The sequence below is a fragment of the Podarcis gaigeae genome (genome assembly GCF_964106915.1).
Source record: "Podarcis gaigeae genome assembly, chromosome: 11".
In the NCBI taxonomy this organism is placed as follows: Eukaryota; Metazoa; Chordata; class Lepidosauria; order Squamata; family Lacertidae; genus Podarcis; species Podarcis gaigeae.
Window position 1 is genome coordinate 4,068,078 of NC_139687.1, and position 18,350 is coordinate 4,086,427.

The 18,350-nt window shown below is 38.9% G+C and overlaps 1 protein-coding gene across 2 annotated transcripts in view; it reads left to right on the forward strand.

Moving 5' to 3' along the window:
• VPS13A (vacuolar protein sorting 13 homolog A) overlaps nt 1–18,350 on the forward strand; it is a 144,695-nt gene that overhangs the window by 95,624 nt on the left and 30,721 nt on the right. For both annotated transcript variants that reach the window (XM_083701850.1, XM_083701851.1), the window contains exons 43-55: nt 688–846; nt 1,104–1,365; nt 2,586–2,746; nt 3,070–3,173; nt 4,451–4,748; nt 6,058–6,453; nt 7,385–7,489; nt 9,486–9,632; nt 12,422–12,550; nt 13,392–13,525; nt 14,930–15,059; nt 15,800–16,032; nt 16,675–16,828. In XM_083701850.1, coding sequence (XP_083557976.1) covers nt 688–846; nt 1,104–1,365; nt 2,586–2,746; nt 3,070–3,173; nt 4,451–4,748; nt 6,058–6,453; nt 7,385–7,489; nt 9,486–9,632; nt 12,422–12,550; nt 13,392–13,525; nt 14,930–15,059; nt 15,800–16,032; nt 16,675–16,828 — 2,412 coding nt within the window. The remainder of the gene's footprint in view (nt 1–687; nt 847–1,103; nt 1,366–2,585; nt 2,747–3,069; nt 3,174–4,450; nt 4,749–6,057; nt 6,454–7,384; nt 7,490–9,485; nt 9,633–12,421; nt 12,551–13,391; nt 13,526–14,929; nt 15,060–15,799; nt 16,033–16,674; nt 16,829–18,350) is intronic.

Below are 18,350 nucleotides of genomic sequence, written 5' to 3' on the forward strand. Positions count from 1 at the left end.
ATATGTATATTGGCCACGACTGGCCAACAGTAGAGATAAAATGGTTAAAACTTCTAACAGAGGTAAAATAATTAAAAGTCTAATAAAAACAGCTATAAAAACGGCTATAAAAGGCTGTAAAAGGCTATAAAAGGTTTGTAATCCAGGAGGGTTCACGGAGGAGAAGTTGTTACAGCCGCCATCTTGCCACACCCCTCCTACACTGTCTGCAATATTACACACAATATCTCCACACATACCATGCCTGTCAAGATTCTGAGCTTTTCTAGTAAATAAATTAACTGGAACTGAGGTTATGAGCCAGACTATTATTTAATGTATTTTTCACTTTTCTTTCACTATCGTTAGTCTTTAGGATTCACAGATACTTGAAAAGTTATGTATGGACTTAATTTCAAACTCATAGCCATGGAGGAGAGAACAGCTTCTGCCTGTCCACATTTTCAGTGTGCACAACGGAGCCCTTTATGCCCCTAGAGCACACACGCACGCACGCACACACACACACACACACACACCCCACCTCTGAGGTTCAGCAAAAGTAGGTAGAGGGGCACCTTCATTGTATCCAACATACCAAGAGTCTGGATTGCTGTGCCCATATTGCAAATGTTCTAAATGGCATCATCAGCTTTCTACATCTAGTATTAATTTCTCCTCTCTTCCCCTCCCCTTTTTCTGTTAAAGATGAAGAAGAAAGCCAAGAAAACTTTAGTTGAATCAGTTGCTGAAGAAGAACAATACAAAGTTCCAGAGTACAAGACAGTAATAACTATTTTTTCTCAAGATCAGCTGAACATTACATTGTCCAAATGTGGTCTACTAATGTTGAGTAACCTCGGCACGGTAATAAGACTTCGATTTTTGCATCTGTGACCTAAATAAAGTAATATGTTCAATTTACTGTGGTGGACAATGAAGGCACTGGATTGGGTAATTCCCTCATCACGTGACAGAGGCAGGAGCACAGAATTGTGGGAGGCAGGCTCAATCTCCTCTGTCACGTGATGAGCGAGTTACCCCATCTGCTCTTCAGGTCGTTCTTTTTTTTAAAAAAAAGGTTGTTAGTTAATTCATTATTTCACATCTCTTTTTTTGGCTAGGCATTTGCAGAAGCAGCTTCACAAACTTCAGAAATCTCCAAAAAAGACCAGGCCCCCTTTGTATTAATGAATTCCTTAGGAGTCCCCACCACTGTCTTGCCTAGTGACTCCTTCAATGTTCTTAATGTTGACTCAAAGGGGAATTCATTTCATCTTGAAGATGGGCAAAGTCTAAGTATGGAGTATGTAAGAACTAAAAGTGATCAAGACCAGTTTACAGCAATGACTACCCTAAGCAGCAGAGTATTCTACATCTGGCTCAGTAAGTAGGCATAGTATGTATTATTTGGTCTCTATAAATAAATAAACTTTGCTTAGTGTTAGGTCAGCAGTGGAAATTCCAGTCCACAAACCTTATTAAGCCTGCCGGGTCTGTCTATTCATGCCTATAACCAGGGCCAAATTTAAAAGTAGAATTGGGAACACACTCTAAGTGCACTCCTGATTCTTCCCTTCGAGCCACTGGTAAAATTTGGTGTCTTTTGAATTCTGTGGTGAGAGGAAAAGGCACCAAATTCAAAAAGTGCTAAATTACATCAGAAAGGAAAAATCAAGAGTACACTTGGAGCATGTTCCCAATGCTTCCTTAACACCCACAGCTTGTTCAAGCTGCATGGCTCTGCATTAGGTATAGTGATGAAGTAATAACTAACAGCTTACTTTAATAAGTACATTTTAATTTTGAAATAAACTTTTTAAGGACATTATGTCTACTTATGTGGCCTGTCTCTATATTACATCATTGTATATAATGTTTTTTTAATCCAACCAAACATATTGTTCACTAACAGACTATCCTCCCCCAGATAGTTCAGTGAACATTCATATGTATGCCAGGAACAAATTACATTTTACTTTGGAGATCTGTGATTGAATCTCTTGATTTGTATTTTTCTAAGCACAGCTAGAATTGGATTGAAGTGAAGGAGTATGTTAGCAAGTTGAGGGGCAATTTGCTTTGGGAATTTTAACACAACAGGAAACGGACTAAGTGTTAGCATCTAGCACAAATTAGTGAACATAGGAAATGTTATCTACTTTCCCCACAACAACACCCCACCTTTAATGGACATGTTGATATTTTCAAATTTTATTTTTCAAGGCGGGGTGCTCTTGTTTCTAGTACAGGAGGCCACGGATTTTTAAAATAGCAACAGCACAGGTGAATAGTTATCCTCCTTTCAGTTACAAGGACAGAATATTTCACTAAAAGCACTGGGTCAGCACTGGTGTGAGTATAGAGCTAAGAAGAAAATGAATTTTTAAAAAAACTTTAAAAGACCTCAGTCCATTCACTTCAGCCTATATTTTTCTCTGGATAAAAGTCCATCAAGTGGGAGTTTGCTGCCCTCTAACGTATGAAAGCTGAAAATGCATCAAATTCAGAAAAATAGATACCTCTGCTTGCTTGCCAGTTCATTTTCAGTTCGTTTTCAGCAGTTTCATTTCAGTACAATTCAGTGTATTGCCTTCTGTTTCTAGCTCCTCAGAACCACTCCACTACAGAAAAGATTCCTCTGACAAAAGTGGGACGAAGTCTTTACAGAGTAAGACACAATGACTCTGGTGTTGTGAGATCTGTAGTTTGCCAAATTGACACCACTGAGGGGAGCAAGATGATAACAGTGCATTCTCCTATTCAGGTAAGCTTTGCTCACTAAACATGATGCCCCAGAGTTCACAAATTAAAGGTTTTCCCCCCACCTAGATTATCAAGAGTTTCATTTTCATCCTATTGCTTGACTGAGTAAGGATATATTTGCTATGTGCAGATACATTTTGATATAGAGATGCTTTCAACCCAACAAACACATACATACTAAAGTAGCACACACCTTTAAGAGAGCAGTACCCTTTGTCTTCTTGCACAGTTGAATAGGCCCTCTGTTGGTGGTGGTCTTTGCTTATTAGTGTGAAAAAAGAAATTTTAGCATATTATAATATGCACTGTTATTTTTCCGTATAGATAAAGAATCATTTTTCAATTCCCTTGAGAATATTTGAAGATGGAAAATGTTTAGGAATGGCTCTACCAGAGGATGAATTTAACATACCATTGACCTCTTACAGGTGATTTTTAACCTCCTTTTTTATTTTTCTCACTTCATTACATATTATATGAATGCTGACCATCCAGCTAATTTAAAATATATATAGATATATATAGTTATAGTTTAATACTATTGCTGCAGCAATATTCTATAGATAAACTGACTGTTTATTGGTATGCTGCCTTCCTCATAATTTATTCTTTCCAAACAGAACATGGTTGAAGTTTCACATTCTCACTAGTTTGATTCCACTTTAATATTACCCACTCATTATGGATTCATTGAAATGATCGATCTCTTCAATGCATACCTATGGAGAAGTTGAACTAACTTGTCAAACAAATGTGCGTGTTCCTGGAGCAACTATCACAGCCACTGAAATCTTCCTCAAGCCCTGTTGTTACCATTTTATGCATGGATAAACATGAATTGAGTTAGCATTGCATCCGAATCTGAGTTTGTGGATTTACTTGCTTACTGACAAACTGGTGTCAATATTGTGGTCTTTAAACATTGGCACTGTGACTACTCTCCCCTGATGCTTCGAGCTTATTTTAATGCACAAAATCATTGAAATTACTGGAGCAGCTCAGGAAGGAAGATAGTAAAGCAAATGATCTCACAGTGACCTTCCTATGAAAGCATGTGTTCCTCCTTTTCCTGTGTGAGCAGCCAAGGTTGCAGAAAGAAAAACAACTGCCTGTGCCTTGATAACAGTTGTATGAAAGTGGTCAAAGTTCACTATAGGACATCACTAGTCAAATTTTCACAGATTTCAGTTGCAGATTATTTTATGTATGTATCTATTACGGTTATATCACACCTTTCCTTCAAATAGGACCAGGATGGTAAACAAGTAAAACAATAAAAACATCTTAAAACAATTCTGATTCTGGAAAGTGCTGGACACTGGGAAAGATCTTAACCTAAAAAGCTTGTTGAAAGAATTTTTAGGTGTCTGGAGAATACATTTTAGCATTCAGTGATGTATTCCTTTTATTGCTTTTAAATTGACAAGTTTTTATGGCTGCTTCTACAAGTGCCACATGCCTGTCAAATCAACCTGCTAAAAGTTCTGTCAAGCAACTACCGGTATGTGGTTCAAATTGATTGTGATTGTTTTATTTATTTCTTGTAAATATTTATTTATTAATTTCTTGAATGTTTCATTGACGTAATAACTAACTTCAGCAGAACTTGTAAACATGCCATCTAAATGAGTCATTGTGTCACACTGAATGTTTTCAACTGGAAAGTGAAATGAGGATAATAATTGGTGTGCTTATTTATTTACAGAGCGCTCCTGTTTTTTCGACCAGTAGCTGATGAAGGCGGAACTTCTGGAGAGTATGCATCAAGTGAAGGAGTTAGCTTTGATGAAATGGTGAAGAATTTTGGCAAAGTGTTGCAGAAGAAATGTCAGCCTACAAAATCATCTAACCATCCACTCATCATCAATATTGTTCCAATGCAAGATACTCTGATATCTTCAGTTTGTATAGATGATCAATGGGATTTACCATATGTTGTTCATTTATGGCCTTCTGTTCTTCTCCGCAATCTTCTTCCATATCAGATTGCTTATTCCTTAGAGGTAGTTTTCTCTAATTTTTGTTTTCCAATTCTTCTAAGTATATAAAAATACTATTTTATTGTCTGGAACATCACAGTTCATGTTCCATAAATATAAAGCATTCTGGTGATATCCTAAAATGTTCTATCCCTTGCCTAGAATTCAGTTACTAACTTCCAAGGGTACAAAATTAACTTTGGAGTGCCTAATCTTTCTTAACAATCCTCCTTTCTAACTGGTTCATATCCACCTTTAGTGTACAGTTTGATTTACCTGGTTGCATGCAGGAGGCTTCCAAGACAATGGGGTAACTCCCCCCACCCACCCACAGCCTACAACAGGCAGGAACATATGAATTTGAATTTAATAGGGCAGCCAGCTCTTTAGTAGAAGAAGAAGAGTTTGGATTTGATATCCCACCTTTCACTCCCTTTAAGGAGTCTCAAAGCGGCTAACATTCTCCTTTCCCTTCCTCCCCCACAACAAACACTCTGTGAGGTGAGTGAGACTAAGAGACTTCAGAGAAGTGTGACTGGCCCAAGGTCACCCAGCAGCTGCATGTGGAGGAGCGGGGACGCGAACCCGGTTCACCAGATTACGAGAGTACCGTTCTTAACCACTACACCACACTGGCTCTCCAGTTCCTTCTCTGCTTCCCTTTATTGGTTATATTTGCTGTTAGCTTATTATTTATGAATAAGAATTTGCAATCTTTCCCAGTTGTAACCTTTTTGTAATATGTTCCACATGTTTAATAAAATTGCAGGAGCAGAAAGGTATCTAGTTAAACTCCTACCCTTAGAAACAATACTAAGGCCAACCAGATATTTATGCAACCTTTTATTCAAAACCTTTATAGGCATGTTTCCAAAGCAGCTTATTTCCAGTAACAGGTCCATAAGACTACAACATCAAATACAGTTGTACCTCGGAAGTCGAACAGAACAGTTTTGCCAGTCGGAAGCCGTAGAAGCCCCGTCAGACGTTTGGCTTCCAAAAGAATGTTCAAAAACCAGAACACTCACTTCCAATTTTTGATCATTTAGGAGCCGGAACGTTTGACTCCTAAGGCGTTCGGGAGCCGAGGTACGACTGTATAATTGGGAGGATAGATACCAACAAGAAAGATATGAAAGATACGGCATGGTGTCCAAAGGAAAAACCTGAACACATGACATGGTTACCAATATCATTGTTATTGTGGCTTTTCAAACATAGTTGAAGCTAATGATAAATAATTGATCATTCCCCCATGTGTTTTGTATTTGAATAGAAATTGTTATTGAATTAAGGACTATATTGACCATATCTTTGAACTTTTCTTTCAAAGGGACACAGTACAGCCTGCCATACTCTAGAAAATGGATGTTCAACTCAGATTCATAATGCAGTATTAGATCAGAGCAAGCTGCAATTACATTTACTTAATTATCTTGGTAAAAATTGGACTGCTGAATACTACACTCGAATGAATCAGCAAGAAATTAGTTTCATCACATTCTCATGCATCACTGACGTTGACAGGACAGAACTGGATATTGCTGTGCACATAACCTATGCCACGGGACAAGTGATTATAGCAATTCACAGTCCATACTGGATGGTAAATAAGACTGGTCGAATGTTGCAGTACAAAGCTGATGGCATTCATCGCAAACATCCACCTGATTACAAGATGCCACTTCTTTTTTCTTTCCAACCAAAACACTTTTACCATAACAACAAGGTACTGTTTTAAATCTCAGAAAATTAAATATCTCCAGAGTCAAAATAAGTTATACAATGCATTAAGCTCTCAATATAGTATTCCAGGACTGGTCAACATGATGCCTTCTAGATGTTTGACTCCAAATCCCATAGCCCCAGTCAGCTTCACCAGTACTCAGGAATAATGTCATTTGAGGTCCAAACAACATCTGGAGGGCACCCAATTTTTCCTGTGCAGGGAAAAGGAAAAGCTCAGTTTTTCCTTTTATTACCTCAACTTATTATCATGCAATACAAACTAATGATAGAATACATCAGTATCTTTCAAACAATATATTGTGCTCTCTATTCCTACTAATAAGTGATATTATTACTTTCTTATATTTATAAGTTGGGTAGTGGGGATTTTTGCAAGAAGATTTTAAAAGACAAGATGCTAGATAATAATGTCATTAATAAATGCATAGTTATTCCCAGTCAAGAAAAACCTATCTGTTGTGCATAAAGAAGGGTTTGAGATGAAAAGATTCTCTAGAACTGTTCTTGTATTTGGAAGACAATAGTTACTACATATACAGTATGTTAAGCGTGAACTCTGATGCTCATTATGACAGCCACTAAGAAAGAAGAGAGAAATATCATAATGCTTAGAGGAACTCCAAGGTTTGCAGAAGTACATAAAACCCATAGGGCGCAAAGAACCCAATGAGGACTTGACCATGCTCAGCGCTCACAGAATGCTGGTGTCTTTTGTGGTGACAGCAGAACACCAGAGAGGATGAAATTGAATGTCCTGAATGAGAGGACATGGCTGGCTGGAACACTAGTCAGGAGTATGTAGGTTCCAGTTGCTGCCATCTATTATTCATTCATTTTGACAGCCAGTGTATTTTTCCTTGCTTTAAATGTTATTTGTAATGAAGTGAGCATAACAAATGTTCTCCTTACAGGTTCAGCTTATGGTGACAGACAGTGAACTTTCTGATCACTTTTCTCTGGATACTGTTGGCAGTCATGGTTTCGTTAAATGTAAGGGCAACATAAACGATTACCAAGTGAGTTGGTTTAACTACTACTGTTAAATACATTGTAGGCATAATTCTATGCATGTTTAATTGAAAGAAAGGCCATGCTATGTTATGACATGTGATATATGATTTCTTTAACAGTCTACAAGCAAAGCATAAGTTATTCCATCAAAGATCAAACTAAGGCTGGCATTGTAAAATCTGGGCTTTTCCCTCTCCCTTCCATTCTTTACTGCTTGCCCAATAATCTGTCTTTGCAGCATTGTAGCATTGGCATCATCTAAGCACATCACCAGCTCTCTTACCATTGGCTACCTGCATGAACTGGGCGAGATGTTTTAGTTTGTGGGGCATCATATCCAGTGGAAAGGGTGTTCACCCTGTCGCAAGACACTAGACAGGAGCAAAGACTTGTGGGAAGCAGGCTGGACTCAGTTTACTCAGTTTTTCCTCCTGTCTAGACTCAGACAGTACATTCCTCCCAGCTCTCCTGACTCAGCTAAGTTTTTTACTAGTTTCTGAACCCCCTTTTTTTCCTTTAGATTTACCTTATCATTTTAGTTTTACAGTTCTTTGTGCGTTGTGGTTCCCCGCCCCCCTAAAAAACCCCTTTCCTCTTTACATTTGGTTGTTCCGCTTATATGCCCCCTTTCTTTTATTCCTTAGTTGTTTACTTACATTGATAAATTTTCCAGAACTGGTGCCCTTGCCGCAGCACCAACGGCCGTTCACGCCTTCAGGCGCAGCGGCCCACTGCCAGCACACTCTTTTTCTTTCCCTCAGCAGCCTCTGCGGCCACTGCCATTTTTGGGGGGTCACAACTGTATTTCTGTCTTTCGTTTTGGTGTGCGCACTACTTGTGTGACTGGTGGTGTGGTGTTTGCGTTCTCCTGTCCTGATTTAAAAACAACTTGGCCACCTCCTCCCAGTTTGCTGTTTTTACACCGGCAACGGAGTGAGTGTCCCTGTTACATCCCTGCCTGGCTGCTTCTATTGGCCTTTGATCTTGAAGCCTGCCTGCCTGCCTTCTGGTTTGCTTTGGCAGCGATGGAGTGCCTGACCCTTGTCCTCATCTTCCTGGTCTGCAGCTGTGACAAGGAGAGAGTGTAGCTTCTGTTTCCCCCCCACTCCTGCTCCATGGTGTGGCAAACCAAGTTGAGTGGTTTGGCATGAGGCTTTTGCCTGCATTTTCTCCTGGTCCACGGAGCGGCAAACAGAGACCTTTGGGCTGAATATGTGCAAAACTCCGTTTTGTGACTGACTACTCCTCCCACCCCCCAAAATGTGGATGAAATTCAGGAGTTTTCAGAGAAAAATGAACAGCAGAGGGACACAGACAGTGCATTGTTAAACATACTAAATCAAAACGTGCCCAAAATTCTCCCTTCACTATTGAATGAGAAATCAGAATTCTGTTCCTCCTAGTGCTCAAAGGCAGGAAACCTCACGCAAAGGACGTTGATCTGTCTCTTACCTCTGGAGTGGCAGTTTGTTCTTGTCTTTGTCCAAAGCAGTCTCTCTTCTAGCTTGTGCTGCCTTTCTGCTTCTTCTATCTCAGGCACTAGCTCTTTGGAGTGTTTTTCTGAGTTACTTGTTTGTGCAACTGCTTCCTCCCTAGTTGTTGGTCTTTGTATTTTCGGATGAAATTGTCTCTTAGTGTGATTACCTTTGTGTGCTCCCTCAGAATCATGCTTGAAGCCCTGGAAAGTTTCTGCTAGTCATTATAGGGCAGTACTGACAATAATGAGCTAGATGGACCAGTGTTATGCTTTGGTGTAAGGCAGTTTCATGTGGTTAAATATATGTTCATTTGCTCCAAGTGGTGTTGGGGAGCTAATCATATGGATGTTTATGACAGAATTTGCATTGATCTGTAGAATGCTGTGTGAATTGTATCCCCCAACTCTTCTTGCAAAAAAAGTTCACAGATTGTGCAAACAACAATAACTACACACATACAGTTTGGGGGAACCCTTAATAGTAATGAGACTGATGTACACTAAACATTTTTTGTCTTTCCCAGGTTGGTGTCACTATACATAACAGCAGTTTCAACATCACTAGAATAGTGACTTTCACGCCTTTTTTTATGATCACAAACAGAAGTATGCATACTTTAGAAGTAGCTGAAGAGGACAGTGAAAAGTGGATACCAATAATTTCCCAGCAGGTAAGTCTTTTGGGATCTTTTTTATTTTGAATTTCTTCTAGTATCTGGGGCACTTGTAAATCATTTCTTCTTCCCATCACACACACAGTTCACCGCATAAAGTGCTGCTTATTCTAAAGTTGTCTGATTCTGAACTATACTATGCAAGCTTAAAAATAATAGAAGGTTTAAAATCCTTTTTTCTTTGCCTATCTATTTCCTTTGCTATACACAGCAAAGGAAACAGTTGCACTACGAACTGTATATAGCACCCTGTTAGTAGCTTATGTTAATAGCAACATTTATTCTGTCTTAGTCTTCATTAGCTACTAAAATGAGTTTGACCAAACTGTGGGAGGCAGTGGAAGACAGGAGTGCCTGACGTGCTCTGGTCCATGGGGTCATGAAGAGTCGGACACGACTAAACAACAAGAAGGCTTCATTAACTTCAATATAGCATTCTGTAGCCTTGGTTAATTTTTAGTTCATTTGTTCTCCCTCCCCACCTTTTTTTTAAGCACCAATTTGGAACAAAGAGTTGGCATTAATGTATTCATTCTTACACATCAGAAATTAACTAAGGGTTAGTAGGCTTAATCCACTGGTTGTCTTTGCAAGCCGTCCTGACCTTTCTTGAAAATGTACTCACTTGAGCAAAATTAGTGTGTGGAAATGGGAAGTGATAACTACTGTAATTGGCAGCAATTCCTATGAATGCAGTGTTTGAGGGGAAAAGAAATATCAGACTAATTAAAATTGCTACTAAACATGAAAACAGTCTGGTCAAACTTAAGTATTTCTGTGTTCCACTGAACTAAGTTAAATGGGTGAAATTGTGGTATTTAATGGTACTTAAACTTCGGTTTGCCAAGTCACTACATTTCTCCAAGTAATCACATACTTATCAAGGCTCTTGTTGTTATTGCACCATTTGTGTACATAGAATCATAGAGTTGGAAGAGACCACATGATGATTTCCAAAAAGGATGGAATAGGTATGTTGCCCGTTGCATGTACAATTTAAAAATGCACACGAAGAAGGCAACAAAGGAAGGGAAAGGAAATTGATGGAGGGGTAAACAAGAGAATAATAATTTATTATTTCTATTACATGTTCTTACACTAGTTACCATAGGGCAGAGGTAGCCAACATGGCTTCAGATAATGTTGAGCTACGCCTACCATCAGCCCCAGCAATCATGACCAGTGGTCATGAATGACAAGAACCGAAGTCCAACAGCATTTGAAAGGCATCATATTGACTACCTCATGTTATTCAGCTATTTACCAAAGGCTTTGAAGGATTAGGTGGGGTTTGAGGAGAGATTTGAATGTTTAAGAAGTAGCATTCTAGGGAGTTCTTCCAGACACAGTGGACTGCACAGAACAAAGGATGGGGTTGAGGGAGCTGAGGGTGATTAAGCTGGATGAGCAAAGGTTTGTGATGGGATATGAGGTTTGTGATGGGATAAGATGGGATGAGCAAAGGTTTGTGATGGAATAAGATGGGATAAGTATTCCTCACCTGGAGTACTGTGTCCAGTTCTGGGCACCACAGTTCAAGAAGGACACTGACAAACTGGAACGTGTCCAGAGAAGGGCAACCAAAATGGTCAAAGGCCTTTAAACGATGCCTTATGAGGAATGGCGAAGGGAGCTGGGCATGTTTAGCCTGGAGAAGAGGAGGTTAAGGGGTGATATGATAGCCATGTTCAAATGTATAAAAGGATGTCACATAGAGGAGGGAGAAAGGTTGTTTTCTGCTGCTCCAGAGAAGCGGACACGGAGCAATGGATCCAAACTACAAGAAAAAAGATTCCACCTAAACATTAGGAAGAACTTGCTGACAGTAAGAGCTGTTCGACAGTGGAATTTGCTGCCAAAGAGTGTGGTGGAGTCTCCTTCTTTGGAGGTCTTTAAGCAGAGGCTTGACAACCATATGTCAGGAGTGCTCTGATGGTGTTTCCTGCTTGGCAGGGGGTTGGACTCGATGGCCCTTGTGGTCTCTTCCAACTCTATGATTCTATGATTCTAAGAGAGTGAAGAGCTGGGGTGAGGCTAGCTGTGGTTTTGAAAGTGAGACAAGATTGTTTTGTAGGGTCCTGGAGTAGACAGGATTAGAGATTTAAGGAGAGGATTTTTGCAGTTGGAATTACAAGAGCGATGAATAATTTTGTCAGTAAAGTTGAATCAATTTAAGGGCACCAAGGTGATACAGTAGAAGAACAGAGATGACATGATTGCAGTAGTGCAAATTGTGACTGTTTTGCGGGAGACATTCAGAGTGGGTTAGCCTCTGAGAGTAAACAATTCTTAAAATGGCCATTTCAGAATAGTTACAGTCCACATATTTATACAAATAGTATTAAATGTAGTCTTTGAGTGAGGGCAATGCCCTTTGCTTCTGAAAGCCTGAGTGAGTATGCCACATTTTTTACTTTAGTGTTCTTATAGTTTTCTTCTAGTTTTATGGTACTAGCCTGTGCAGCAAAATGCCAGGCATAAGCTGCTCCATGAGAATGGAATTTATCTCTATCCACCTGCTCATTTGTTTTTACCTTACTCTTACTAATGTTACTCATCTTCTAAAGAACAGATCCATGCAGATTTCTAAAGCTGAGAGTTAGTTGACTTTTAAAATAATTGTTTCATCTCCCATGTCCATATGATGTTTAGTAATAGCATCACAGTCCTTAAAATTACTTAATATTAAGGTAAAAAAGATAAACGGTTGATTTTTGGAGGCTGCTCTTTATTTTCCATTATGTATATCCTTTACAAAATCATGTATTTATCCTTTTCTTCCCCAGTGCACTCCGTTTTGGCCTGAAAAAAATGAAAGCAAGTTACGTGTTAGAGTAGAACATTCTGACATTCCACCAAAAATTATACGGTTTGATAAGCAAGAAAATTGTTTGCTGCTACATTTAGACAACAGGGTGAGTAGCATAATTTACTAGCTACATAACTTTTAAATGCATGTTCTACCTTTTTCCTCTATCCAAAATGCATAAAATTGAAGGTGATTGCCATGAATTTGATCCCAATTCCAACCCAAGTTAGTTGCACTTAGCTCCCATTGAAACAACTAAGACATACGTTAGTCTTGATAACCTATCTTTTCATATTGACTTCACTGGAAACTAAGTGCAACTATCTTGGAGTTTAATCCAACAACTAACTAACTTGGAGTGGAATCCAACAAACTACAGTCGTACCTTGGATCTCAAATGCCTTGGCTCCTGAACAAATCAGCTCCCAAACGATTGAAACCTGGAAGTGAGTGTTCCAATTTTTGGAAGCCAAACATCCAGCGCGGCTTCTGATTGGCTGCAGGATGCTCCTGTAGCCAATTGGAAGCCATGCCTTGGGTTTTGAATGGTTTCGGGAGTCGAAGAGTCTCCCAGAACGCATTCTGTTTGAGAACCAAGGTATGACTGTCGTTCAGTTAGTATCAGTTACATTTCATTTGTGCAAAGGAACTTCTCTTTTCTCCTCTTCTCTCCAAATCTCCACCAGAGAGTTGGGGGAACTTCCAGAACAGTTTTAAGGAAGGTGCAGTGGTGAACAGGAAGAAGAGAGAAAGGGGATGTTCCTTTGCACTGCCAGAAGTCCTTCCCTTGGCTAACAACCAGCCCCATATAAAGAAATCAAATGAATACTTTTAAATGAGCAAAATATGCCAAACTATTTCAGCTTTTAGAATAACATAATTGTTGTGATAATAAATTAGACTAATGAATAAAATCAATTTTAATGCACTGTTTTCATATCTGATAGCTTGGAGGCATTATTGTGGATGTTACACCAGCTGAACATTCAACAGCAATTACATTCTCTAATTATCATGATGGTGCAGCTCCCTTCCTGATAATTAACCATACCAAAGAAGAAATTATTGAATACGGGCAAAGGTACGTGTGGTGAAGGTAGGGGGGGGTTATTTATTCTACAATAACAAAACACAGCTCCTTCTCCAGTGGTTCCCCTAAACTCACACCACTGCCACCAGTCTCACTTATTTCCTCTGAATCTTTAACTTACCAAGAACCTGGTAGGGTCAGATACAGGTACTACATATGTCAGAGGTATGGAAATATATTTATTACACAATGCCCATTAAAACTTAATTCAAATAAAGAGAATTTATTCACATGATATACAAGATTTCCTTCTAATTCTATAGAACACAGAGCACTGTAGGATTTTGTCACATAGTTGCAGCTGGATAACTCAGTCTTGGTAGAGCATGAAACTCTTAATCCTACGGTTGTTGGTTCGAGCCTCACGTTGGGTAAAAAATTCCTGCATTGCAGGGGATTGAACTAATGACCCTAATGGTCCCTTCCAGCTATACAGTTCTATGATTCTATCTGAGTAAATACAGGTAATCAATAATACAATTTTTTTCCTGTATTATCTTACTAGTGCTTCACTGCCAAACAGGTATTGGGTATCTTAAAGTAGTTATTTGTTCAATTTAGCAAAGCAAGAGAAGACCATAGGATACTTAAGAAGTCGGTTCTGTCTCTGATGGCTTTTAACATCTGAACCTAATTCAGCAATCTTTCCCAGCCCCAGACACTTTACGCATGCTGGTTAAACTTCTAGGGAGAACCTATTGTACATTTGTTACATTTCTATACTGCCCATATAACCGAGAAAACAATTAGATAGGCAGTTTACAGACCATTACCGTTACAAAGTGTAACACTGTGTTTTAAATGACAAAAACAAACAAACACTAAAACCAATGTTAAATAAATTAAAACGGCTAAAATCTCTGTGAACAGAGCAGTTTAGGCCAACATCTAGCAAGCATAGGAAATAACTTGGTGTAAGAACCTAAAACCACTAAAATAGATATTATAATTAATATTATACCTCGGAAAGCAAAAAGGTTTTCATTTGGTGCCTAAAGGTCCATAGTTGCTACCCAACTCACATCACTTGGCTGAGTAGCCTGAGGAAGTGGTGTCTTCAATGAAGATCTCAAGGACTGGCAGGAAAAAGTCTGTCCCCAAGCCGTCTAGAAATTTGACAATGGTTACTGAGGACCTGAATGGGTTGGGTTATGACCCTCGTCATGTGACAGAGGCAGGAGAACATAGAACTCTGGGAGGCAGGCACAGTCCACTTCAGTTTTCTCTCTCCTTCCTGATGGATCAGGTCATTTTCTCCCGGCTCTCTCTGACCTCTGTCAGCTGAGTGTTTTTAACTTCAACAGAACTTTATTTCTACTTTTTTACTGTTCTCTCCTGTATCCTTTCTCTTTCTAGTATTGTGATTTACTATGTTTTTCTTGTTTTTTGTTGCAGTTCTCACTATGCAATGGAAGATGTTCTGTCCCCTAATAAAGCAGTTCTGTACACATGGGCTGATCCTGTAGGGTCTAGAACATTGAAATGGAAATGTGGAAAGAGCAGTGGGGAAGTAACTCAGAAAGATGTATGTATGCTACTATTAATAACGCTCAAATCAGTGTTCTTTATTAACAGTCAAAGAATCTAATACTTAAAATGTTTTGGCGTAGTCAGGAGCAAAGATCCAGCAACTACAGACAAAATCCATGAGTCAATTGGATCTGGGCTATACCTTTTGTTGTAAGATGGTTTGCAGTGACTTATACAGGATTAGCTCTAACCTGACCTACAAGGTTATACAAGATTCCCAGCTAATAGGGAGCTTTGTTTGTAGCTGGTTGAAACCACACTTTCTTTATTGGATGCATAGTTAAGGCCGCATCTGGAACAAGTGACATAATTCTGGTTGTGTACAGATTGATTTGGGGCCATGTTGGGCACTGATAACCAATAGCTGTGTCAGATGTGGATTACAGCAGCTGATACCTAACAGTAGATGGAGATAAGCCAGAACCATTTTTGAAAAGATTGTAAGTGTATCCAAACTTGCAAATAGATTTATTTCAAATATTTTTATACCCACCCTTCATACAAATCTAAACACAGTTTACAAGAGTAAAATCCAACTTCAGAAAATAAGATATTAAAGGAAAAGAAAAGCACCTCACAATGAATTAACAGAGTAAAATACAAAGAAAAACAATCACAGTAACCAAGCAGTCTCTCAGTGTATGGTATTAGTAAGCTACAGAATCCTTGGTTAATAAAAGCATTTTTCGGAGACTGTTGTCTTGAAAATGAACATTTGCTTGTCTTCCATTTTAGGACTTGATGACACCTATCCAAGTGGGAAACAAAACTATTTATTTAGTTTCATTTTTTGAAGGCTTGCAGCGAATTATTCTGTTCACTCAAGATGAAAAAGTTTTCAAACTAACATATGAAAGTGAAAAAGCTGAACTGGCAGAACAAGAAATCATTATATCATTACAAGATGTTGGGATTTCTTTAGTAAATAACTATTCAAAACAGGAAGTAGGCTACATTGGCATCACAAGGTAGTGTTGCTTTAATTTTAAAAACACAATGTTTTCATTTTAACTACATATGTTTAAAATGCTTGGATTCAAGTGAACCTGCTTCTGGATGATATAAGAATATGGGCATGATTCAGCCAGTTAAACATTTTTAACAGTGCATTTCTATTACTTTCTATTCTGATCTCAATATAACCTTACATCCAGGCAGTTGCATATAGTACAGTATTGCACTCTAAGTAATCATTCATTTTAGTGGAACAGTATTAGACACCTGCTTAAGTCTTCTGTCAAAATGATTAGGATTTGAAAATGCTTAAGTATGGCTGGATTGTGCTCAGTATAAATACAGTAAAGCCTCAATTGGGGCAAGTTAGAATTGTATTAGTTTCAGTACTCTAAAAATGCAAAATAATTTTTGGAGCTTCCAAAAAGTTTTATTAGCGATTAAAGAATACTTTTTGAAACTGGAGTTCTTTTTGCTTCTAACAAAGAGCTCAATTTTCAAGGTTAAATAAATTTCAGAGGTATCATGAAACATCATTATTTATTGGGTTGTCAGGTGATAGTTTTGTTCATATATTTTTTCTGCAAAATATATTGTGTTTGATAACTATCAGGCAGGGTGAGGTTTACTGTTCTATTCTTTATTTTGTTTGCAAGTTCTGATATAATTTGGGAAACGAAACCTAAGAAAAAGTCAAGATGGAGGCCACTGAGTTTGAAACAAACTGAAATGCTGGAGAAAGAATTTAATGACTACTGTGATCACTCACCCACAGAAAATAAAATAGTGGAGCTGGATGATAATACTCCGGTAATGTTAAGGGAAATTTGTCTGTTTGTCCATTTAAAATACATTTGTAACATAAAGCTTAGCATAACTGGATATTGCTCTTTTACTAGAAACTTGTCAGTACGGGGTCATATTCAACTATGTTTTACTCAGAGTAGACACATTGAAATTAATGAGCATGCCTAAGAAAGTTCCATTAATTTCCATGTGTCTACTCTGAGTAAAAGTAGTTGAATCTTCTGCTCCTTGCTTTGACTTTGTGTCCTGCTGTAATTTGTTCCACAACAGAGGCTTACAGCCTGAGCTTATTTATATTCACTCCGGGATAAATTCCACCAAGAGTAACTGCATAGAATTATGACTTTCATCTGCCTCCTGCTGTCTGGTTGGGGGGAAAGGCATGAGCACCCTGATCCCTGGTTCTCAGCAGTTGTGGTTCTCCTTCATGATCTCTATATTGCCCCACAGTATTCTACCAGTGCATCTTGTCAGCATAAGGATTTCTGCTTGTACAATGGGACTTTCCCCCCCTTCCTCCCCCCATTCCCCAAATCTCCAGATTTAGGGGGGCACATGATGGGAATTGGGGGGAAACATCCTGTTGTACAAAGTGAAATCCTTCGGCTGATAAAACGTTTGCCTTAGCTCTATGCTGGGTTCCACCCATGGATTCTGCACCATGGCAGAGCAAAATTTAGAACTTTTTAGTAATGGGTAAAAGTTTATTCTTGACCACCACACGAGTGAATGCCACTTTCCTCTGAGAAAGTATGAGGTAGGTCCTTTGTTCCTGCTTCTTTTCTTTTAAATTTGTTTCTTCTATTTGTGTTTTGGTCCATTTGCACTGTTGGTGCCTTTGCTGCATTTAACTGGTCACGTGTGTTGCAACAGGCACATTTTTAGAAAGATTCTGCTTACAGTAACCTCCTGCCCCACCACCCCTCCGCCTTGGTGATAGAGGTATAATGAATATGTGCCCCCATTTCCAGCATTTTATCAAGCATATGTGCCATAACCACTTGTGTTTGCCTGGAACTTCAGTTCAATGTGACATGCCACCATCATAGACTGGGATGGGGAAGCTTTTTTAGTCCATGACCTGCATTCTCTTGAGGGCTGCATGTTAGTGGTGGGTGGTGCCAGAGGCAAATGTGGGCACAGCAGCTAATGTAAACTGTACTTTTATATAGTAGGCTACTTTCTTCACACACCCCTCCATAGCTTCCATCTTCCTTTAAAGAAGGAGTTGGAGGTGCCTAACAAACAAACAAAAATCTGTCTAAGGAAGCAATAGTAATTTGATTGCATACACCATGCAAAAGGGAATGAGCAGCCAAAGGCCATGTATGTGATCAAATTATTCTTGCTTCTGTTAAATACCTCCAGCTCTACTCTTTCTTTAAAGGAAGAGATTGAATCTATTCTCCCAAAGGAGATAGTGGAACTGTTGCTGATTCTACAAGGGCTTCTATTCAGAGCATTCTTCTGGCACCACCCATTCTCTCCAGACAGCTCCTCTGAGTACTTCGTCCTCTTCTGCTTT